Raw genomic sequence first — 24,709 nt, 5'->3', positions numbered from 1 at the left:
TAACCTAATTATACTAAGGAACTGTCAATAACTCAGGGATGGAAATGACCATTGACTTCAGATTTACAGTGTGTCACCAGGACCTTTAGGTTAAATAACAGAAAAAGCGATTCAATAAATCTCTCTCTCTCTCTCTCTCTCTCTCTCTCTTGGCTCTGCTGTTGCAAAGCAGTGTGCTCAGTAGCTCTTACGTGGAACTCAGCAGGTTCCAGGCTCTACACAATGTGGAAGTGCAAAATGGAAATGTCATCCTCCAGGTCCATGAGGAGTGTGATATGAAGATAGAGCTAGCAGTGTCGCATGGACAAAGTGATGTATGCAGGCAATGAAAAGAAAATATACAAAGTGATGTATGCAGGCAATGAAAAAAAAACAAAACAGTTCAGTATCTCGACAGCAATTTGAATATATTATTATTTAGCTACAACTTTTCTAAAAAATTCATTAATACGGTCTTGTATCATGTTGGGTACCTGAGGGAATGTCAGACTTTGCAAATTAGCAAATATTACATTTGAAAAGGCAATTATCAGCAGGCTCAACTGGAAGCATTTCACCTGTGCCCATTAATGACACAGAGCTCATTATAAGCTGTATGCAATTTCTGGTTTATTCTACATAACAAGGACACTTTTGGAAAAGAAAAATATCAAAATTATCTGAGGTTCAAACAACTTATTCTTGCGTTTTCATGAAAGCCAGAATTGAAAAATAAATAAACCGGGAATCACTTAGAGAATAGCTGGAGCAGCTCTGGACCACATTCAATGCTTTTCTCACACTTGAACATTGAAATCAATGTGGTTTAACTGAAAAGAACTGTATTTAATTGAGCATGCTTCTAATCTTTGTTTTCTTGGGGCTTTCAGGGCCAAATCCATCTTTCATTGAACCATGCTTTTCAATTCTATTGTATGACCCGTTTATGTTATTTTAGTTACAGCACGTGTTGTTATATTTAGTGCATGTTCCTGCCAAAGGCTAAATATCACACAATAAACAACCCTTACAATAAGTGACAGAATTCAGATATAATCATGCATGAACTATAAATATAATTATAAAATTTGCATCCTTCAAGAATCATCCAGTTTTTTTTTTTTTTTTTAATGAAACACCAAACCTTATCCTGATTCAGTACCATCTGCTTCCAGCTCTAGTCGGTTTCTATCAGACAGTTTATAACCGCTGCTACATCATGGCATCAACTGTAAATCAAATTTAAAACCAATCTGTGCAAGTATCGGCCTTTTCATTTCGAGACTGACAGGTCAGTAATATTGCTCCATTCAGATATCTGTCACTGACCAGATAAACTACAAGCAACTCCTAAGTATAAAGTTATTTGTTTAATACACTTTTTTTTCTCTCATTATGTATGGAATCATTTATGAAAATTTTCGGGACTATTTTCCTAAAACTTTTCTCAGCTAAAGGGTACCCGAGGAATCATTACAAGTTCAAGGTAAATCTAGGTTAAAGTGTTGTTTAAAGACAATAATGAGAAAAAATGTTTTTCTAATAATTTTTTAATAGTGCTGTTTCGATGAAGGCTCTACCGTGTGGTAGCTGACCATGACTTTCATTAGCGCTCTCCCCTTTCAGCTCGGTATGCATAACTCCCCTCATGGTTAACTACCACATGGTAGAGCCTTCATCGAGGGACACTAGAGCTTAATTGATTCAGTCACATTAATATGAACTTAATGAGGAATCACCAGTCACTATTGTAAATAAATACAGTATTTCTCTATTTAACTGACAATCAGCTTAACAGTACGGGACACATTAAATACTAACCTAGTATTGCAACGACAATGTCATCCTTCAGGATTTCAATTGAGCCTCGAGACAGGAAATAGAGTGCAGTCAGAACATCCCCACCGTGGACCAGCGTGTCGCCAGGGGGTGAATGGGTTGTTTTAAACTTCATGGCCAAAGCTCTCAAACAGCCTTTGGTGGCACCTCTAAAAGCCTTGCAGCTCTGAAGCAAATTCTGATTGAGGTGAAGGCAAATATCAGCCTGCAGACACTCCGGAAATCCCTTTAAGACCTAACAAGAAAGGATTTTACAAATAGGGTTGTTTGTAATTTATATTTAATTCATTTCAGAAAGAAAAAAAAACATACATGTAAGGTAGACATACAGATAACATACGATAAATACTACCATACACTTTCACTCATTTGAATAATGTAATTATTATATTTGCTGATAGAGTCTTAATGTATTTATTTATTTATTTATTTATTTATTACTTTGTTTTTGTAATTGTTTGCCATTCATGTTGTACCTTCCTTGGGGTTCCTTACTAATTAACAACACACCAGAATAAATTGGGACTCTTAAAACAAAACACTGCCTTGATAAAATAAAATGCTAAGACTGTACATGCTATGATATAACAAATAATTAATTACTGCAAAAACAGAAACCCCAGTTATGATGACGCACTCCATATGGTACAATTAACAAAGACATTGACTGTTTCATGGGGATGTTTATACCCATTATGATTTAAGACAGCAATTTATTTTAAAAGACAAAAATACTTTTTTATATGTCGTGGACACTCAAATATTAACATTATTTTATTTATTTATTTATTTACTTTTTAAATCAAAACTTTTTCCTTACCAACCAAAGCCTAATATATACTGGATAAGAAGCAGTATATTTCAGCAAGCCAAAGAGGTGTGCTTTTTGAGCATCATGGTTTAACTGAACTTGACATAAACACTTTCTTGATTAAAAGTAAAAGTGACAAATTTAACTGATGAAGCCAAAGCATTTGACAGAGGTTTCCAAAAACATATCCATCTTACAGTTTATAGCAACTGAACAACATAAAAAAAGTGGGCACTAGCACCTAGAAACTATGTCTTAGATATTATTATAAGTAGTGGCAGCTGTACAGCTGGTCTCTAATACATTTATCCTTATATTTACCAAGGAGGAGGCTGTACGTAAACCTACGACTACCCAAGTGACTGCCTTACTATGCAAGGGTTCTGTGGGTTTGAAGTGTGTTTTTTAAACTCATCTCATCAATAGGGTGCAGAATCGGTAACTGCAGTGCACCACACAGCACTGCCCATTACACAGGATCAGCACTCACAGTAATGCATTTCTCTTCACTTCATATAAAGTACAGTGAATTCTGTGTTTGTAAATAAGTTGAGAGAAGGTCTGGACTGATAAGTGATGTGATTCACAAGGTAGGTACTGTACAGTGCTCAATATCTGGAATGTAAAGTTTTATATTGTATAGTTTTTTTCTTTATATGAACTATTATTATTATTATTATTATTATTATTATTATTATTATTATTATTATTATTATTATTCATAATTCATACACATTGCAGACACTTTCTATACCCCCCCTTCTCAATATATAACATTAAAGGTGCGCACTGGCCACTTAACTATTATTAATTTACAGTTAATTAAACCCTTTGCTAGATCAAGTACTTGATAAAACTTACCTTCTGGGGATCAGAGTAATCTTGAAGTGAACTATCACTCCTTTTTAAAATAAAAATGGTTTAGCTCATTTTAATGATACTGTAGGAAAGTGGTAAAGTAAGGAAAATACCGGCCATCTAGGTTCCTAATTTTACTGTCATAAACTATGAAAACTATTTACATTTTCAAAGTGTTCTCTTCTATTTCATAATTTTAAGGGTGTTTATTTACTAATGGTGATTTGACTAAGGGGGACTTTTATTGGTATACAATACATCACAGGTATGAAAATAACTTATAATGTAAAGTATAGGGTTATATACATAAACAGAAGTCATTTTATGAATACATGTACATATAATGCAACACATAACATATGCTCTTTTCGATAAGAAAAGAAAAAACATGTTAATGTTTCAAAATATTCCTGTCTATATTAGTTTGTTTAATAACAAAAGTGATTTTTAAACATTAAAAAAAAAAAAAAAAACATTAACAGGTTCATTTCTTTAAAAAAAAAAAAAAAAAAAAACATATACAGAAGCAAAAGTTTAAAAAACGAATCTCAATGCTTCCGTGAATTTGGAGAAAGGTTGGCAACATTTGGCAAGGGCAGTCAGTTATAAAGTGTCACAACTGAAAAGCTATTTCAAGCTCCCAAACAGAGTATCACTAAGATTTTAGCATAAGTAGTTATGTTTTAGATATGATATGAAAATAATGGTAGCATGTTTCAATAGACAGATTTCATGCGTAAGCAAGCATTCAAAACTACATGCAACATTTTGACATATGCACATGATTTGAATTCCACTGAGCTGTATTAATAAGTTTCAGGTGTGTGCATGATTCAAGTTTAAGAATTACAGTAGCACAACAGCTTGTACACTATTAATGCTACTTTTTAAAGAATAAAAACATAATTTTTCAAATGATATGCATATGAACTCATTTATTATGCAGTAAGAAATAATATGCATTGTGAGATAAAATAGGCGACTATTCTACCATGAAAACAGTTGATTTCAAGCACTGTATTTTACAAACTTTTTAGGTATACATGCTGTCTGTATACCCCAAATATCTTTATACTGTAGTTAAAATACATGTACCATAGTTACAAGAGCCAACTAAATCCCACAAATAATGAATTATTTTACAAATGTATCATACAGATCTGTATACAAATACCTCCTGCTCTTACCAGAGGGTGTAGTTATCCCATTAAATAAGTTGTGAAGCAGACATGAAAAAGACAAGTCTTCGATAAGCATAGTGAATATAGACATGTGGAACACAGATTTGAGATAGGCATAAATCTTTTCACAATTCAATGATTATTATCTTCATTGAACATGTTATTCACAAACAGTCATTCCAGAAAGCAGTCAATTACTGTTATCAGTGTTACTGGAATTACAGTACAAGTATTCTCAATTGATGCCCTGATTTCATAAAATAAATATAGTCTGATAATTACATTCAGCAACAGAGAACATAACACAAATGCACTTTACTGGCATTACTGGTACTGCATCGTTACCAGAATTACTTGTGATTCTTTTACTTGTATTGTTTTACTCAGATACCGGTATACTATTATACATACCATGTTCATGTCAATGCCATTGGTGTAGGTCCAAGCATGCTGGAAGTATTCTTCAAGTCGCTGACGCAGGGGATTGGGAATCTGGTGGAATCGGATAAATTCTTTTACCCGAAGCATCTGCATGTGGTACCTTGCTGTCCCCGAATACAGACGCTGGATAATTGCAGAGACATTCCCAAAGATACTGGCATACATTAGTGCTGAGGAAAGTAAGTATTGCACCAATTAAACACATGCATCTTACAGATACTCGTTGTATCACTTTCTACCATCTGTTTGAGGTTATGTCTTTATAGTCCTTAACTAGAAGTTTTCAGAACAAGTGTATACATTCAAATACAAAGTTATACTCTTAATAATAAATAAATACAAAATGAGCAACAGTCGAGAAATAAAGAGTTACATTTTAGATAAGGAGTGGTTCCTCACTAGGCAGTTAGTTAGCTTTAAAATGCATATTAGTGCATGTATGTGTTTACTCTATACTGAATTTCTGCACTTCTAAAAACACAACACCACCCCAAAGCAATTGTAAAATGAGTTTGGACTCACAGCCAATCAGCATGACACATATGGAGAAGATTTTTTCTGAGTTGGTATTTGGAGACACATTGCCGAATCCAACACTTGTCAGACTGCTGAAGGTAAAGTAAAGTGCCGTCACATATTTATCCTTAATAGAGGGTCCTGAACTGGCATCACTGTAATTGTATCGCTTCCCAATCTGCTGCCCCAGCGAATCTAGCCAGCCGATTTTATGGATCAGGTACGGCCTTTCCACATTCCCAATGGCATACCAAATGCAAGCAAGCCAGTGTGCAATCAAAGCAAAAATGCACATTAGCAGCATCAGTACAGCAGCCCCATATTCAGAGTATCGGTCCAGCTTACGAGCGACTCTCACCAATCGTAACAGTCTAGCTGTCTTCAACAGTCCGATCAAAGTGGTTGTCTGAGGAGAAGAAATATAATGAGATCATTACTGTTGCTGTATAATGCACTGGGAAGTCTAGCAGAAGCCTCATAATAACTAATAACTGATTATTATTTTGAGACTCCCAGGCAGGTACAGGAAATGTGAACATTTATTAGATAATGTTAGGTATGTTTAAAAAAAAAAGTCAGTTATGACTTTAGTGATACTTCTCTTAAGTGTATAGAAAATTAGGTGTTTCCACGCAGTTAGCGTTTGTTGCTTGTAAAGGTTGCAAGTAGAACACTATACATTTTTGTTTAGTCTCCTACCCATCACAGTAACTGAAAGAGACAAATAGGGTAGTCAGAACTAGTTGCGCAATCACGACATCAAACATTAAATTGCCTTGTCATTACTGTAACATCATTTAAAATATGGAAAACTTTCTCTGACCATTTTAAATGAGCAGATAAACGTCACCTAAAAAAAAAAATAGATTAAATACTATTAAATTAGACAGCAAAGCAAAAATACACCAGGAAGAGCCGGGCCTGCTTCAATCAATGGTTTAGCACTAGTGGTTTTAATTTTAATATAAAGGTAATAATGACCTTTTTTTTCATTATGAAAAAGCAGATCTCAAGCGATCAATATTAACATCAACTGTCACACAGCAGACTAATGGTTTAGTTCAAGCTCTATGGGGAAAGTGCTTTGGTTGCTCTTAAAGGGTAATTGGCAAAAGTTTGTATCTGTTTACTTTATAGCTTAAACCACTGCCAGATAGTAGGAGCTATTTCTGTGTCCCAGCATGTGGTATTGCATTCATATCCTTGCCCTTTCCGTACACAGCTGGCATCTGAGCAGGATGCATGAACACCAAGCCAGACGCATGACTCTGCTTGTCTTTGGCAAGAGTGGATTCTTTCACAGCTGCCAGTATGGTGCTTGATAACCTCAGGTTCTTCACCAGGCAAGAAACTAAGGCCTTTAGAGTAGCATCAATAAGGTACCAACATAGTCTAAAGTGTAGGAAAGTGAGCATTTAACATCAATGGCTTAGTCCAAGTAAAGGTCTTACAAAACAAATACACTGCATTATTTACTGTTTGTTGTAATATACTTTATATTTGTTTTCATCTTGTTCTTCCTAAAGCTATATAATACATGGATAAAAAAATAGAAACATCTGCCTTTAAACTGTTAATAAACTGCAGAGGTATCACTGGCAGCCAGTTCAGCAATGATTTTCTGTGCCTGATATTTGATGGATTTGTAACCATTTCTAATAGAGTATTCACCTCTAATACCTGCAGGGATGTTGGGACTGGAAATCTTAATCAAAGTCTATTTTCCCAAATGGGCTGTAGTCATCAATTTTGATGACTGCTCCTCATGAAACATCAGTCATTTATGCAGTCTTAGTTATGGAAGCACATGACAACTGAACCTACCATCAGCCTTCCTCTATCCAAGTCTGTCAGAACCCATTATTTCTATTATGTGTCTCAAAAGCAGTACTTAATGCTTCCTATTCAAAATCGCTCAAAACTATATATTATTAATTCAAAACTAATGTGAATTCTCAACTAAGCAAAAATGTCTTACAGTATTATAATGAGTCTCACACCATAAGAAACCAGACAGGTTTATAGATTATTCAGTACCACTGCAAATCAAATATTCATCATAAAATAAGACTGTTAGGAATTCCTGTTGAGTATATTTTCCCATGACTATACTATGCATTTGCCATTCAGCATTTACAAGGCTATGCCACACGTCTCTGTGATTTACCTTACATGAACTTTAGCAGGGTTAACAGTGCTTTTAATATGCTTTACTCAACTACTAGGTTTACTGTGGTATGCTGCAGTGAATTTATATAGGGAGTGGATTCAAATATCAGTGTTGCTTTACGACCAATGCTATTTATCTTTTCTGATGCATACTTCCAGACACAATGTTTTATATTTTACAAATCATCATCTGTTACTGAACAAAGTCTATTTATGATATTGGTACCTTATAATTTGCAGTAACTTAATGGTATGTATAATTAACACAAGTGCAGTATAGCTTGCAGGAAATTACTAGTGGCTAATTGCCTAATGGATTTATTGAAAATAACTTTATGTGCAGTAGCCCCAGTGAAGGAAATGTCTACTTTCAACATGGCTATTTCTCTTATAACTGGTGAATAACACAAGTTTGAGTACAATTTATGATTACATACATTGTGACAGGTGCTATATATTTTTGGAAGCTTGATTGAAAAATATCTGTTTGGTTTATAATTGATTTGATGCTGTGTGATTTTTAACTACCTAACAACTAATTTTACTAGCCATATTTATATGTTCAAACCATGTTTAAAAATAATATCTAGACTGAGTAAACAGCAACAAGATATCAGATTACAATGTTAGTCAAACCCCTGTAATCCTGTCTAAGGCTTAATCACCAAGGTGCTGATATTCTTACTTGCTGCAGGAAGGACAAATACAATAAAATACAAATGACTCTTATATAGCGCTCTTAATGCTAGGACACACATGTTGGCTTCACAATAAAATCTAACAGTTACCAAATTGTGGTTATAATCAGACCCAACCATGAAACAAAACAAATCACACTCAAACACTCAATTGTGAACCTATAGTTCTTTTAAAAGAGAAATTGATTATTCAAATAACAAATTCACTGGACTCCTAATGGCTTACCTCGTCCGACCCAGAACCAAAAATGAGCAGGTCAAAGGGTACTGCAGCGACCATGTCAATTAGGAACCAGCCCTTGAAGTAGTGAATAGCTATTTTTGCTGGATCACTCACCACCTCTTCATTTAGGTTAACATACGTTGTTCGGAAGTTGATGAGAATATCAATGATAAACATAATATCCACCATCAAGTCTACAACATTCAAGGGACTGCAGGAATAGCCACACTCTCGTCTCTTTTGCTCCTCCCGGTCATTTAAAAGAAAGGCTGCAGAGTATGGTGTGAATATGGCAGTGTATATTACTAACAGCAAAATCAGCCAGTCCCAGACTGCCTTAAAGGGACTATAGTGAAGTATAGTGAACTTGTTGATACGTGGTGTCTGAAGTTTGTACTCCGGTAAAACATCAGCTCCCAAAGAAAGGACCTAAAACCAGAAACACAAAGAACTGTTACAAGAACAATCAACTAATTCAGTTTTTATGGTTTAAGAAGCGCAATATTTATATATAAGCCAAAGGAAAATAATGAAATAAATTAGAACCTGTTATTTTCAAATTGAGAAATAAAAACACAGTTTTTATCTCCTTCTTTCAAAACCTGTGAGACCTACATAGTGACTGGAAGTGCATGACAGGTATAATTTATGAAATTACTTTGTTAGCTATGATTGTGATGAGTCATAAACTTCAAAAGAAAATACAGAAGACGTTCCTGTATATTTGTCACTTTGTGGTTTTGTTAAATGGAACCTCTTTCGACAAGTTGTTTATTTGATTTAAATCAAAAGACCACCTATACCACTGTATACAAATTAGTTTTAAAATTCTGTTAAGCATAAATCAAATGCAGTCCAACACATGCTCTTACTATTTGCAGATATTCAGCTTCAGTAACTGCAAAATCAGGACATCCAAACAACACCTGAAGTTTGATAATACTGGATTGCGGCAAGGCGCCAGTGTCTCTCCATAACACAGCAATAATAGAATTGTTAATGTTCCATCTTCCTAACCATTATTTTTAAAGACAGAAAAGCTATCTGAACTAATTTTTTTTTTTTTCTGTTTTCAATCCCACCCCGTTTGCTTGAAGTTTGTGTGGAGCAACCACGCTTCCCTTCCACTTTATGCAGATTTACCTTAAACTGGAAACAGTTCTGGGTTTTAAGAATTAGTAAGCTGAAAACAAATTTGATTTAAGAGTTGAAAGAAGCTGGAATGTAAAACATGACTGCTACATATAGCTCCTACAGAAAGCTGGTCAGAATTTTTAATTTTCAGTTAAGATTGCTCTGATAATATCAAAGTACTATAAGGTACTGAGAAGATACATGATGTAGACATGGTCATCTAATGCCCAATGCAGTCAAGGTACTGCAGTTCAAATACTATTTGGTCTAAAAAGATATGAAGAAAGTGACCGCTTTCAGGAAATGTTGGGGTCAGGGCTGAAAACATTTGTACTGTATTAATTGCATTAGGTTTCTGTAAAGAATGTTTTATAGCCACAATAGTAAACACATGTTGTTCTGTCTCAGATTAAGGCCTACACAAATAACATCTATTTTGCCATTGGATAGCAAATACATATATCTACGTTATGAAGTCACAGAAGCATTTAATTTTAAGTTCCATGAATAACAGTAATACTAATACTTCTAATTTACTATTGAATTTATAGGAAGTAAACATTCATTCATGATGCCACTCTGATTCATATTAAACCCAAACCTAATTAATCAAATACTGTACATGGATGGCATCATTTATTTGTATTTGAAATCATGCATTAGTTCAACTCGGAAAATATTTGAGTGACATTAAAAACTAGATTACATGGAATAATTGGCATTGACCATAATTTATTTCTATACATTTTCAAGCAAAATTGAAATGGTTTCACCAACGTTCAGTAAAGGCGTGCCTCATATTGTATTCATGTTCTTTTGCTGTCCATTTTACATGCAAATTTTTTGCATGCATTAACTTTTATGCAAAACAAGTGTGGAATATGCAAATAGTATTTCTGACGGTTGCTATCTTCTTTTGCTGCGTTGTGATCAGCTATAGTAGCACTTTGTACTGCAGTTTGCATTAGCAGTGTGGCACAAGAGAACACTGTATCTGAACAAACACTAATGGCTCCAGCCTTTGATTAATTCCATGCTAATGTTATAAAACCAAACAAGATAGTGCTTAAGAGGCCTTGAATATTCTAAAAATAATAAAAGACTTGAATAAACGCCATGCCCTTTTCATTTTCAGTTGAAACCTGTTTACTTTATATCCTCAAATGTGTTGCTGATACTGCTTTGTACTGTCTATATCATTCCTAATTTCAGAGGATATATGTGTTACTTTGTGGGATATTGCTAAGACTGCACATGTTTATACCATAGTTCATGATCACTTGTACATTTAGGAGGCTAGCATATGTTGGCAGCTACAATGCTTGCAAATCAAAAGTAACCTATGCATTAAGGTTCAACTCATGCATCTTATAACCTTCATCTCACCAAGCCAGGCATCTGTTTCTGAAGCAGCAAGATAGTCTCTGTGGACAAAGCTTGTCAAGCCAAACACCACCTGTCATCACAACAGATGTTTACAACTGAATTTTCCAGCCACCTCAAGCCTACTACAAAGACAAAATGAGCTGACTTACAGTATGCAGTTCCCTACTTTACTCAAGCACAATCTATTTGAATAAATATTAAAAACAACACATTTTTTTCTGGATTTCTGCTAAGGACTTCAACTGTACTTGAATCTGCGTTTACTATTGTAATGGTTAAATTCCAAGGATTAGGAGTTACCCCTATATTGCTAACACTATGCCACTAAGTGTGTCAGGCATATACACGGAATGGAGAATTGGATTATCACAGCTGCCTCGCAAGTCTTGTTTGAAGAATAGCTTGGAACAAGAGATTTTCAATGGTATGTTGGCAACATAGCACAAGAAGCCCTACTTAAAAGGTCCTCAGATAAGGTTTATCTTGTCCTTTCATAAAGATTTGCTGGTTATCAGGATTATACTAAAAGAGATATAAGAAAAGTATGTGAAAAATCATTGTGCATTTCCACATTCATTCATGTGTCATATAGATTTATAAGGTAACTATAGAACCTGGCATTTATAAAGCACCAAGATGATTATCCAATTGGGAGTCTTGTTCCTAAGTCCATAAATATAAGGTGAAAACGGAGGTGGTTATGACAACAATGGAGGCTTTGACATAGGTGTATTCAATATTTATTAGTTTTGAATCTGAATGTTAAAATGTCATGATGAATAAACATTAATGGGTTATTATCGGTATTCACATTTTTCAACGTATTGAAAGCCTTGTGAGTTCAACATTATCAGCGATATGCTTAATTGTACTTTTACTTTTATTATGAGGAAATCTGATTTAGAAAATTCTTGATAATTTTTTTGGCTTCAAACATTTCTAAATATTGAATAGCTGTCAACACGCAACCAGAGTTAAAAGCAGGAAACATGTGTTCCCATGCAATTGCATCACTGGCTGATGGGCTAGCTAGACTACATTCTTTATGCATCTCCTTACAGTTAAGATTTACAATTAAGATACACAATTAAGATACACCGCCAGTTCTCATGAGTATTATGCCTCTCACACGTCTCGTACTGTACTGTACTTTGGCTTCGATCAAAAATTATAGTCCATAATTACATGAGGCTGGAGAGAGGCAAGATAATGGTTTACAAATCTGTCAAGTGTGACTGCAAAGTCTTCCATTAAAGTGCATCAGTTCTGATTCGATTATAAAATGATGTAATGACTCATCCCCCACCCCAATGTCCACCTTCCTGTTATATATCAGCAGTGGCATATTTGATTACAATAGAGCATCAAATGCATCAAAAGGGAAAGTTCTTAGTCCTGATTGTACATAACCCTTCTGTCGAATCATAGTTATAAATCTGCATATACTACTATTTGATGGTACTCTGCGTGACAGAGGAATTAAAAATAATAAAATAAATTATAGAATGTATCTGAAATAAATATGTGAGCAGTTGTAATAGGAGTTAGTTTCATGGGATTTAAAAAATCAAATTCTATTTAAAACTCCTATAATCTAGTTTTAAGTAAATAATGTTATACACAATATACCAAATTAACGATTGATACAGTACTATGTTTAGCTCTTAATGTTCTTATTTTAGAAAGCTCATTAAAATAATACATTGGGCATATTGTTTCCTTGTCTGCCATAATTTTTTATGGCTAAAAACCTTAATTGGTTGTCATCTTCCACAGTTAACAAGCTGCATTACTGTTCAGTTCTTGTAATAATAACCTTCTATGGGTATAGGTTTCACTTAGCTATGATAAGTTATTCCAGCATGAATATACTATAATACCAGCTACATATGAGACATTAGTCTGAGAATTTTTATTTTAAATCTCAATCCTCTGTTTTTACCTTTTCTATATACTTCAAGGAGTAAAAAAGTAAATGTTCTTTCCCTCACATTCTGGACAAACTGCAACTCATGCTTTAGTATTGGTAGGAATGGTCTCTAATCAGTGCAGAATAATTAACAACCAGCAGATATGTCACATTAAATAATATATCTTATGTATTATGTTTATATAATAAATAAATGTACTATTTGAACTGCAATACTGTATTTCTCCCCCACATTGAGCTTTGATAATTAATCTTTTTATCAAAGAGTTTCTTCTTTGTGAAAAAAAAAGATTTCTTGCAAATGTTATTCAAATAAAAATCCAATAAAATAAAGACAGGTGGCTTTACTATTTGCATTCTGTGCTCACATTGTTCCATTTGCATTTTGTATTAAGCATGTCAGAGTTCCTGCAATATGGCAATAAAGAGATGTGGTTGCTTTAAATGTGAAGTCAATATAAACACTGGATTCATTAGTGGAGAGTGTTGATACTTTAATGTTGGCTATTTATGTTTCTGACCTTTTGAAGAGCCAAAACTATTTCTTTACGATGAAGTCTGATGAAGCTAATGTTATTAGAACACAGTCATGTCTTTGTTAGAGATGCATTACTGTGCTTGAGGACATCGTAGTCCTGTGTTGTCACTACCTGGCTCACTCAAGAAATGACAAGGAACATTACACCTAGGTGCCTGTATGGGCAGAGGACGGACATATGATGTCATGTTTGACGTCTCCATTGGAAATAACGAATGTTCCAAGACACAAAGTATTCTAGCCATGCTTGTGCGGAAATCTGGCAAATTGCTTCTCCGACAAGTGTTCATCTTCCATTTCTCCTGGTTAATTAGAAAATTATTACCAACCCAAAGGTTATCCATTTTATACTTTTTGTCTTATATGACTTTGAATAAAATGGGACGCCAGTATATAGACTAAACGTTCACCCTAGTTGTACATGTTTAGTTTAAATAAAAGTAATGGATGACAGAACGTACCACAAGGAGGAACACTTTTAATTAGCTTTCTATGTTAACAAAAGACCCTATCGCCCCAAAAAAATAGCTAGATAGCAGAAATGTAATAAAAAAAAAACAGAAATGGACCACAATGCAATCCTCACAAGACAACCTAGAGAAAGTCTATTTAAGATTTATCAATTAGCATGCAAGGATTTGCAATATCTACATCTTGAGATGACATTTTGTAAATTTGCTGTGCCAACAAATGCTCCAGTACAACAGTCTTCTTTCAAACCACTGTCGCATTATTAAAAATGTTTCCATAGTTTCTGGTAGAAGAATGCTTTTTTTCATTAAGTTCTGAGAATAAGGCTTCAGATTGAATCACAACTACGTCTTACCAGTCTTTCAAAATATTACTATCAGACCGTAATGACACCATTATGATTCCTTTAGGGGACCACTGGGAATGTTTAACAAATGTCTTACATATGTCTTACCTGAGTAACTTTTTCTGTAACATTGTGCGTTCGGTCTTTAACCTTTGGTGCGATGATGGTTTGCTCAGAAGACGGAGGAGGAGAAGTCTTCTTTTCATTTTTAATATCAGAAAAGTTCAACGTAATTTGAGGGATTCTGTTGATTGTGCTGTATTTGGTGAGGTTTGAATCAGATGTGGAACCCAGCAGACTTGATTTGATGTGGTTGAATGGCCCTGAAATTCAAAACACATACAAATCACAGAGACTCTAACTGAAATGTTATTCTGCATTTGGTTTTTCTTAACAGCATTTAAGTGAGGGTACCAAAAAAGACCTCCCTTACTGTGAATATCTATTCCTTTGCTCTTTGAGCAGTCCTTTCTTTTTGGGATTAGAAAGATGGAAATGCAATAATAACTTAACCATTGTAACTGTATATCAGTACCGAATGTTTTGTTATGTACAGATTTAGCTCATTCTAACTTTTGTGTTAAATACCCCTGTGAATTTCCATACTTAGTCAGTGGCTAGTCTGTTACGGCACATACAAATGTTTAAATCAAAAGTGAAAAAAACACTGCTTTGAATTCAGTATTAATTACGTCTTATATATTGATACTCACCTATAATATGTTTTGCAAGGTATAATAGTATATATATAAAAAAAAGATTATTAAAAAAAAATGTATGTGGCAATAATCCCTGATTATTTGTGCTTTAACTAAAATATAAACATGTTGTTATTCTGGGTCTGATTTTGTTTTACAAATAATAGTGTTTTATAATTGAATGAATGAATGAATGAATAAATAAATAAATAAATAAATAAATAAATAAATACATTTAAAAATATGGTTCAAATCAATTGCATGCTAAGTTTAAAAACATATAGAAAAAAATTCAAACCATACCCCCTGCCATCCAGGAACGAGAAACTATGTTTTTCAGGAGACAGAAAGGGGAAAGCGTAAAGAGAAAGGATCAAGATTTGATATTTGGAGGTGCATAAAATATCAATCAGAACGAAGGAATAGTTGGATCTTAATGATTTGAGATTTAGTAAGAAGTTAGGCTAAATCTTTCCTCATGAAACAAAATCATGGTCAGCATTTTTTTTTCTGATTAAATACTGTTCTTTAAATCATTTTGTTTTGAATTCTTTATGAATAGATTCTTTGGGGGCAGCTCTCCACTTTCTATTTGCTTTCTTGTCAGAAATCAAATCTCCCAAAAGCAGGCTGGTTTTATCATACAGCTTGAATACAGTTCATATGGTTAGCACAGAACAATCACAGCTGCAAGCTTACAGTCATTCATTTGCCATCCCAATTTAACTTCAACAGGAAAGCTGTAGATGACAACAAAAGCTGTGGTTTTTTGTGTCACTTAAATTGTATTCACACGTGTTTTAGACAAGCTCTCTATTCAGAATATTAAATGCCCAGCTTGTCAAAAACACCTGTGATAAATAATCTTTACTCCACAAACTACCCCTTTTGCTGTAATCTACATTTTCCTATGTTAGTATTTCCTTAGTAAAATTCATGCAACAAGTATTTTAGTATTTCAACTGGACACATGGATTTTGTACCATGAATTGTGTTACCTTTGATATTGCGACCATTGTCTGAAAGCACCACAGAAGTGTTGAAAAGAAGAAAGAAAAAAATAAAGAACTACAACAGGCTTCATCACGAAAGCAAGAACATGTTAAACAATAAATAAATAAATACAAAAAAGTTTCAGAAGAAAATAAATACATAGTTGTTAATACCACTGGACCACTGTTTCATTTCCCTTTTTAAAAGACAGTAGCATGGACTTTTTTTTCAAAATGTTTGTATGTTTTTAACATTTCCCTCACTATTTTAAAGCAGATTTGGAAGACAATTGATAATAACTCAATATTATAGCAATATAACCCTGAATCACTCAACATCAAATATTATAACGATAATATAAGGAATTTACATTTGAAGCTACTTATTCTATAATAATATCTTAATTTTTATATAGCAGCTTTCCAGAGGTAGGCTGTGAACTATATGCAGAGTCACTTATAATAGGACACTCATTTAACATCTCATCTGCAGGATGGAGCACAAGGATCACAGGGAGTCAGTCAGTGGCAGAGGTGGGATTTGAACCAGGGACCTTCTGATTACAAGCCCTGGACTTTAACCACTGTTTTTCCTTACTTTTCTAACGATATTTCTTTTAGCTCCTGGTAAAGGTGGAGTTCTGATGTACTGAACAGTATGGTCATTGACATATTATTGATGTAATTAGTGTATATACAGGACTTGCTAAGTAATTATTTTACTGGTTCTGAAGAATTGTAAAACGAGGGTCTTGCTCTCACTAGGCACTATAAACATTGCTGAAAGGGTTTGATACTCTGACCCATGAAACTTCAGCTCTGTCATCTAGCATTTAAGACACTTCTTGCAAGACTTTCAAAGCTAAAAAAGAACTAATACATTTACTGTAAAAAAAAAAAATCAAACAAACCATTTTATACCAATGTGATTGTTGGTAGATTCTGACATTATTATTTTTGTATTGCCATTTACAATACAATGTACCAACCAACAATCCATTATGCAATAAATGTGTTACTCATTCTAAAAGAAAACGTTAATTCTAACTCTATACAATATAATGCATGGCGTAGTTGCGTTAATTAACATTGCCTTTCCCACCTTATAGTATCCCCACCTACAACCCTATTATAGCAGTGCATATTAATATTACACATGGAAAATGAACGTGACCTCAGTGTGGGTCCTAGGTTGAAGATCACTCTTTAAAAAAATATGCATCGGATTTGTCATTCATGGTAATACCTTCACTTGCATGTCGGTCCCTGAAAACATTCTTTGAGTTGGTGCTAAACCCCTCAACATCATGGACTGATGACGCTCGTCTCATGCTGCAAATACTCTCCTCTGACCTGGCATGGGTCAGACATCTGCTCGATTGCAGCATATCAGGGTAGAGCCTGTCCCACTGGTGTTTGGGTGAAGAGTGATCAAGAGGTCCTGATTCATTAATCAGTCCTGGGCAGTGACTAGATCCAATCAGTGCTTTTGTGTCATCAGCATCTGAAGGGCTGCAACTCTCTTTTGCAGGTGATTTAAAGTGCTTCATGGCAACAGAGTCAACACTTTGTTTGGGAGAATCGACTAAAACGGCATCTGGGTCCTCCTGTGGAAGGCTTTCCTTGCTTGTACCCAAGAGTCTCAAACCAGCCAGTCTTAATCTGAAGAATCTCCCCTTACCTGAAAATAAAGGAATACACATATAAAAAAGTAAAAAAAAAAAACGCTTCCAGAAAGCTTCATTTTGGTTTGCAAAACATACATTTCATATACAGTAAATACAATCTTTAATTCAAAACAGTATTGTATGAAATAAGTGAATGTGTCTATTAAAATGCTGTTGGTTTATAACACACCTACTACTTTATATTTATACATTCTGGCTATTGAAACTCTATTACGTTTGAGTCCTTTATTAATAATGAAGAATGTAAATGAGACCTCCGCAGGAAATATAAAACAGCCTTCATTCAACAAATCCATACAAATCCTCTACCGAGTGGTTTCTTTCCCATATCACGTAGAAACAAATGTCACAACAATCACTTGCCAACACATGTGCATCACCGTTAAACACAGATTAAATACCACTGAAGTGTGTGTCTACTTTAAGTTTCTACAGCTTTTTTAAATCAATCACCAAGGAGTATTATGCATTACAAAGTGTCAAGGACAAGCAAATTCTATTGTTAAATATATGATTAATACAAGAGAAGCACAAAATCCTTGGAACTATTTTCCAGTTTTGCTTCATCATTTTGAAATTGAATGCTATATTGTGAATATAATTGGTCTCCTAAAGCCATATGCATTAGGTGCACAACACAACTGTATATAGAGGCTCTTCATACCTGTGACTCACAACTGAATAGAATAAAATTAAATAAATGCCATTGACTTGCTTTTCAAAATATATTTCTTAAGATTGTTAGGCCAAATACATTTTCTTTTTCTTTTAAAAAGCAAACGTCATATTAAAAAAAAAATAAAAAAAAACCTATAAGGACTGTTTTAAGGGATTTAAGGCATATTTTTAGAGAGGATTTATAAATATTATGTTAAACTAGACCAGCTTAAAACAGCTGAAAACTGTTATTGAAGAGTAACAGATTTTTTTTCCAAGGATAATGCAATTTATATTTTAAAACTGCAGCCTACACACTGAGAAAGTGTGTTAGCTGAGTTGTTACAACACATCTTCCAAACAGGGCCTGACACACAGTTCAGCAGCAAACTAAATGAAACCTAATAATACATAATGACAGCATGTTCTTGCTCTGTTTTTAGAATTCATGTAACAAGCAGTCATTTCTTCTGCATACTGTTATGCTTTTGTTTCAAACGATGAAATCATAATGGATAGTATAGGAAAATTTGAGTTCCAGAATTCACAAAAAGAAATTGGGTAAACAAAAAATAATAATAAATGCCAGTTGCAGATCTCATATGGGGTTGGGGACAACAGCCCCCAGTATATTCATTAAGAGCTCATATTTAAAAAAAAAAAATTGAAAAAAGTTATCACTATTTCAGCAAATTAATATTTAATTTACTTACATTTAAATGTTTTCCTAATTGTCTTATAGTATGTATTATACTGCTTTATGTGTGTAATTTTCTTTAAAAATATGAGGTAGTTTTCTTTTTATAAAGTAAAACATTCTTTAAGTCACAGTTTTGGCAGATACACAGAGATCCTTCTGCATCAATGGCCTAATATAACTGTGTTATATTGCATTACTGATTTTGATGTCTTGTAGTAGTTCAGCTGGAAGAGTGTCTGCAATTTCTGTAGTTATGTACAGCTTTGGCCAAAAGTTTTGCATCACCCTAACTCATTTTGCTTCATAAAGTCTAATAAATCCTGCTAAATAATGTTACGTTAACATATAGAACTACCACTTTGTAGTTTTCCATATACTTAACCAAAAACTGAATAAAATTGAAAAATGTAACATGCTGTACTACTATTATGGCTTCCCGTAGACATTTGAGATATCATTTTTTTTTATTACATGATCATGTCTCAATATTCTAGGTGATGCAAAACGTTTGGCCATAGCTGTAGCTGACACTTTAAACCAAGGAAAACAAATCTTCATGATCAGTTTAACAGAAAACTTCAACAAAGGGATTGTACGCTGAAGTATAAAAAATCATTCACATCAATCAAGGTCTGCTATCAGCAAATGTAATAATGACATTATTATTTTTATTCTCTGTTAACCTCTCCTACCTTCAATGAACAAAAAAATAAATATTGAAGCAACCATTGACAGCCATTCTATCGAGAATGATATAGAATCGATGCACTGCATCTTTATTTTATGAAGGACAACATATTTTACACGGACCAGAATATCTGAAAGATGCCATTTTAAGGTAATTCTAGGCCACCTGAAGCTATATATGTAATTAGGAACTCAAAACAAATAAACATTTCTAACAAGATTTCAGGTTTAAAGCTTGCATCATGCTGGAATTAAATTATTCTAGGTACTGCTACACATATGCTTAAATGCATAAATCCACAGTAATAAAATGTAGCAGCAGATGCTACAATCTTCTGTCCAGCTGCATCACTCCTGCTAATTCCTTATCAAGACCAGCTAGCATGAAACCAAACTACAGAACATCATAGCTGATACAACAGCAGGGCACAGAATTATGATCCCATTTCCACATGCCAAACAAAAAGTTCAAAATGGAGACATCTTTGAGCAGATCATCCCCGGAATCTAATCAGCTCACGTTTATATGAACAGACATCGCTCAATAAAATGTAAAAGAAAGTCCTTCTGCCATTTTGGAGCAACTGCAGTATCTAAAAAATACCAGAATCTGTGAAGTAAACAAACAAAAAAAAAAATTAATGACAGACGTGATTATGTGACAATTTCATTTGGCTGAAGTGTTTGGATGTTAGTTCTGTGGAACAGCTTGGGTCTGTTTGATGTACTGCTTTGGGGCACCCTAGGTGCTGAAACACCACAGTGTTGTTATTCTAACCCCTATATGGTTAGGACTCTTATACTAATATAACAAACTGTACTGTCAACATGCTTGGACTGCAGTGTACGGACGGGTTAACTATGGAACCAAATTCAGTAAAAAGAGACAAATGAATTACCTTTGAATTTATTATTATGCATTGGGGAAAGAACCCCTGTGATATACAGTAGGTAGTTTTGTTTCTTGTCTTGTTCCAGGAAAATCATGGTTTGTTGTACTGAATATAATCACGGGGATTGATCTCTGAGTCTGCTGTATGCCTATTTTTGTCTGTCGCTAGGATACCAGCTGATCAAATTTGCATATAACAATAATTAGATCTTTTTTTCCCCTTATGTCCATAAATTGTGAATGCTTTGCTATCCAGCATAGCTTTTGTTACTTTAGCTACTGTATAATGGATGGCCAAAGACCGAAGACAGACATCTTCATGCGAAGCATCCCAGGGCGCTTTACAAGAAAAATAAATAAATAAATAAATCCATTCTGAAAGACATCCGGTAATCTTTTCAATTAAATTACTAACTTGATATTCCCTATGAGCAAAAATCTAAGTTGCACCTAAAAGCTTTTCTAGGAAATGCCACATTTCTGTTACTAAATGGGTAATTCTTTTACAAAGCTGATATCATGTGATATATAGTGTGATCATTTAAACATCCTTTCATAATTTTGCAGTCCTCAGCTGCTCCCCTCATATTTGTGAAGACCTCAGTTGTAAAGGCAAGCAATCAGTTTTGATCATACCACTTTGAAATGCAGTCAAAGTGACTATTACACAGGGAAGCTCATGGAAGCTTCTCTCCATCTGGCAGTGAAATTTTACTCTACACTAGCTCTTTATCAAACAAATGTCAATGTGAAGGCACCTTAAAACTGAAATAGGGAACTGGGATGACCTTCTGTTGATATTGACGCCCTTGATAAATAGCTAAGAAAGTAAATAAACAACTGTTGTAACATTAGCAGTGTTCTAAACCAGATGAACAACCTAAACAATTAGGTCTTTTTTTAAAGCAGCTGTGAGGATCCACAACTTACTATTACTGATAACATAATCACTTGGGGGCCTATGTACTAAGAGCAGGCAAGAGCAAGTAGATGCAGATGCGTATTTAATTTATCTCAAAAGTTGCGAGCTATGTATTAACTGTGAAATGTTGGAAACTGTACCTGTGCATCTGAATATGGGCAGGAGTATTCAAATGACGTGAATGTGTCGCACATCATAATAGTGTAGGCTCTGGATTTGGCTGAAGGAGGAATTGTGTGGCTGTGGCTTGAAATTTTAGCACCAAGTCCAATACCCCTTTCACACACAAATGCCACTATTGAGCCGTCTCAGAGACGTTAAAAAAATCATTTAAAATACCCATTCACACAGCACAAAATTGCGCAACCTGTGCCAGTATAAAGCTGTCATAACCCTTTCACACAGGCAATGGGATCATGACAGTCTACAGATTGTTTTCATGGCTACAGTAACTTCACTTCAACAAAATCTTTTTTTTTTCTTTCAACACCCTGCAATGCAAATGCATTATATTGCATACTGCGTATCATTTAAAACAAGTATGAAGGTTTTGATAGGAGCACCTTTAATATTTTAAACACCCTTATTTAATTTATAACTATGCATTAATTTTCATTACCATTGTTAAACCATCTTAATTACTGTATATCATGAAGATCAGACGATGATAAAACATGCAAAAAAAATAAAAATTCTAGCTATACATCCCTTGAATAAAACTGTTTGTACCATAGAGATTATAGTAGTATGATCTTCTGCTTTATCTGTCTCTCTATAATATTGTGCGGTTGTGTTTTAACTACTAACATCCTATTAAACAATTATTGAAAAATTAAACAAACTGTACAAAACAGAAGCACTAGTGATAACTGGGCTGATTTGTTTAAAACAAAATTACATATGTATGTATTATTATTTGTTTATTTAGCAAACACCTTTATCCAAGGCGACTTACAGAGACTAGGGTGTGTGAACAATGCATCAGCTGCAGAGTCACTTACAACTACGTCTCACCCGAAAGACGGAGCACAAGGAGGTTAAGTGACTTGCTCAGGGTCACACAATGAGTCAGTAGCTGAGGTGGGATTTGAACCGGGGACCTCCTGGTTACAAGCCCTTTTCTTTAACCACTGGACCACACAGCCTCCTATATTATTGATATATGCATTTTTGGTATAAACAAGATATCTCATTAAAGGCCATGATCACAAGGTATTTTTATGTTATTGCCACATTGCTCAGGACAGAAATACTTATCTCAAGGGACCCAGAAAATTCATGCTATTTTTTTAAAGAAATTCACGAATGATAATATCAGTAAAATAATAATAATTTCACTGTTACGAAACCGCCATTTTATTAAAAAAAACACACACACACACACAAAAAAACACTCACCAGAGAATTCACATTTTCTATTTACATTATATTCTAGTGATGTAAGTTGTCTAAAATGTGTTATCATTTATAGTTCATCAGGAACATCAACCGAAAACCAAGGCTGAAACATTTTAACATTTAGCCTAGCTACTGAGTCAACTCTTTAAAAATGAACATTGTAACTCGATTCGCAATTGCAACAATCTTTAAAAATGTAACAAACTTCTCCTGGAAACAAGTTGTCTGTGTTGGCTGCAAAAAAAAGTAACAAGAAGAAAAAATAGATTTTTTAAAAACAAATTCAGCAACAGTTTCGAGTTTTGTAAATCTTTAAAATTTATGTTGACACATTAATTAAAATGATTGTGTACTTCCCATAGCCTATTTTGCTGCCTCTAATCCCAAAATATTAAACATGGCGGGAACGTTAACTGCAAACCTGAAATGACAAAACTGAAACTTTTGTGTTTTTCTTCATACACACTGTACATTTTTAGTAGTATGTAGAAATGTCATTGTACAGTATGAGGAATTCACCAATCATGAAGCCGGTATTTGTTTGACCCCGTTGCCTTAGTAACTAAATGCACGGCATTGACGCCGGTCCGTGTACAGCTACTGTAGCACTGCTTCTACCTGATAAAAATATAAAATGAACAGGGGAGGTGAAGAGTAATGGAAAATACTGTAAGGAAAATAAAATGCATATTTTTCACGGTAGCCAGTCGAATACACGTTTTCCGTGAAATTCGCGATACCGTGAATTTTCCATGGCCCTACTTTCTCTGTCTGGAGAACACACTCACACAAGCACATCTTTTTATAACCCTGTCACATAATTTACGCCAATTCCTAAGTGTTGCAAAGTTAACTAATGGAGCGATTAGATGCTCACTTTAGTACATATCATTCTGCACAGGCGCATCTGCTCTGCATATGTAATCAGGAGCATCTCAGGGGTCAATGAGATGCTAATGACCTATCTGCATAATCCCTGAAGCATCTTGCTGTGGAAGCGTACAGTTGCCCTTAGGAATTTGTGCATGCACATCTTTTGAGATGCACTCGGCATTTCCCTTTCGTACATGTGTCGCAATTTTGCACATGTGCAAAACATTTTTGCGCACGCAGATGTGTATTTACAAAATCCGCAGAGCAATGCAAGGGAATAAATGCTGAGGATATCATACTCACGGTGTTCAGGTTTGGCAGGTGAGGTGTGGTTCAGTCTCTCTGAGGAGCCACCGGTTTCCTCATCCAGCACGTAATCGAAATTCAAAATGAACATCATCACCACCCCTTCCTGATTCTTCACTGGGATTATGTGAGTGTTGCACAGGAAAATGGATTCTAGAAGGAAAGAAATACTGGGTTAATAAAAGGTCTTACCTGGATACATCATGTTGGTTTACTGTTGTTCTAGCAAGGAACTTAGAAAACTAGTTAAAGGTAAATATTTTTACAGTCACAATAACTGACCTATATAGGACAAAGAGCAGACAATGTAATAATCAGTCATTTGACTGGTTTTAATTTGTAATCCCTGATAAATGTGTTTTTCTAGTATTGGATT

General features: G+C 34.4%; 1 protein-coding gene across 5 annotated transcripts in view; it reads right to left on the bottom strand.

Annotated features, from left to right (window-relative positions):
* LOC117427195 (potassium voltage-gated channel subfamily H member 7-like) overlaps positions 1 to 24,709 on the bottom strand; it is a 55,068-nt gene that overhangs the window by 10,477 nt on the left and 19,882 nt on the right. Inside the window, exons 3-11 of one of the 5 annotated variants that reach the window (XM_034045656.3) lie at positions 24,331 to 24,486; positions 17,457 to 17,891; positions 16,217 to 16,237; positions 15,522 to 15,545; positions 14,629 to 14,843; positions 8,719 to 9,144; positions 5,632 to 6,031; positions 5,080 to 5,279; positions 1,801 to 2,053 (exon numbers count right to left, since the gene is read on the bottom strand). In XM_034045656.3, coding sequence (XP_033901547.1) covers positions 1,801 to 2,053; positions 5,080 to 5,279; positions 5,632 to 6,031; positions 8,719 to 9,144; positions 14,629 to 14,843; positions 15,522 to 15,545; positions 16,217 to 16,237; positions 17,457 to 17,891; positions 24,331 to 24,486 — 2,130 coding nt within the window. The remainder of the gene's footprint in view (positions 1 to 1,800; positions 2,054 to 5,079; positions 5,280 to 5,631; positions 6,032 to 8,718; positions 9,145 to 14,628; positions 14,844 to 15,521; positions 15,546 to 16,216; positions 16,238 to 17,456; positions 17,892 to 24,330; positions 24,487 to 24,709) is intronic. The other 4 variants (XM_034045657.3, XM_059033739.1, XM_034045658.3 and 1 more) reach the window with 4 other exon arrangements.

The sequence above is a fragment of the Acipenser ruthenus genome, chromosome 11 (genome assembly GCF_902713425.1).
Source record: "Acipenser ruthenus chromosome 11, fAciRut3.2 maternal haplotype, whole genome shotgun sequence".
Lineage (NCBI taxonomy): Eukaryota > Metazoa > Chordata > Actinopteri > Acipenseriformes > Acipenseridae > Acipenser > Acipenser ruthenus.
The sequence above is the reverse complement of the archived record's forward strand: the minus strand, read 5'-3'. Positions and strand labels throughout refer to the sequence as shown.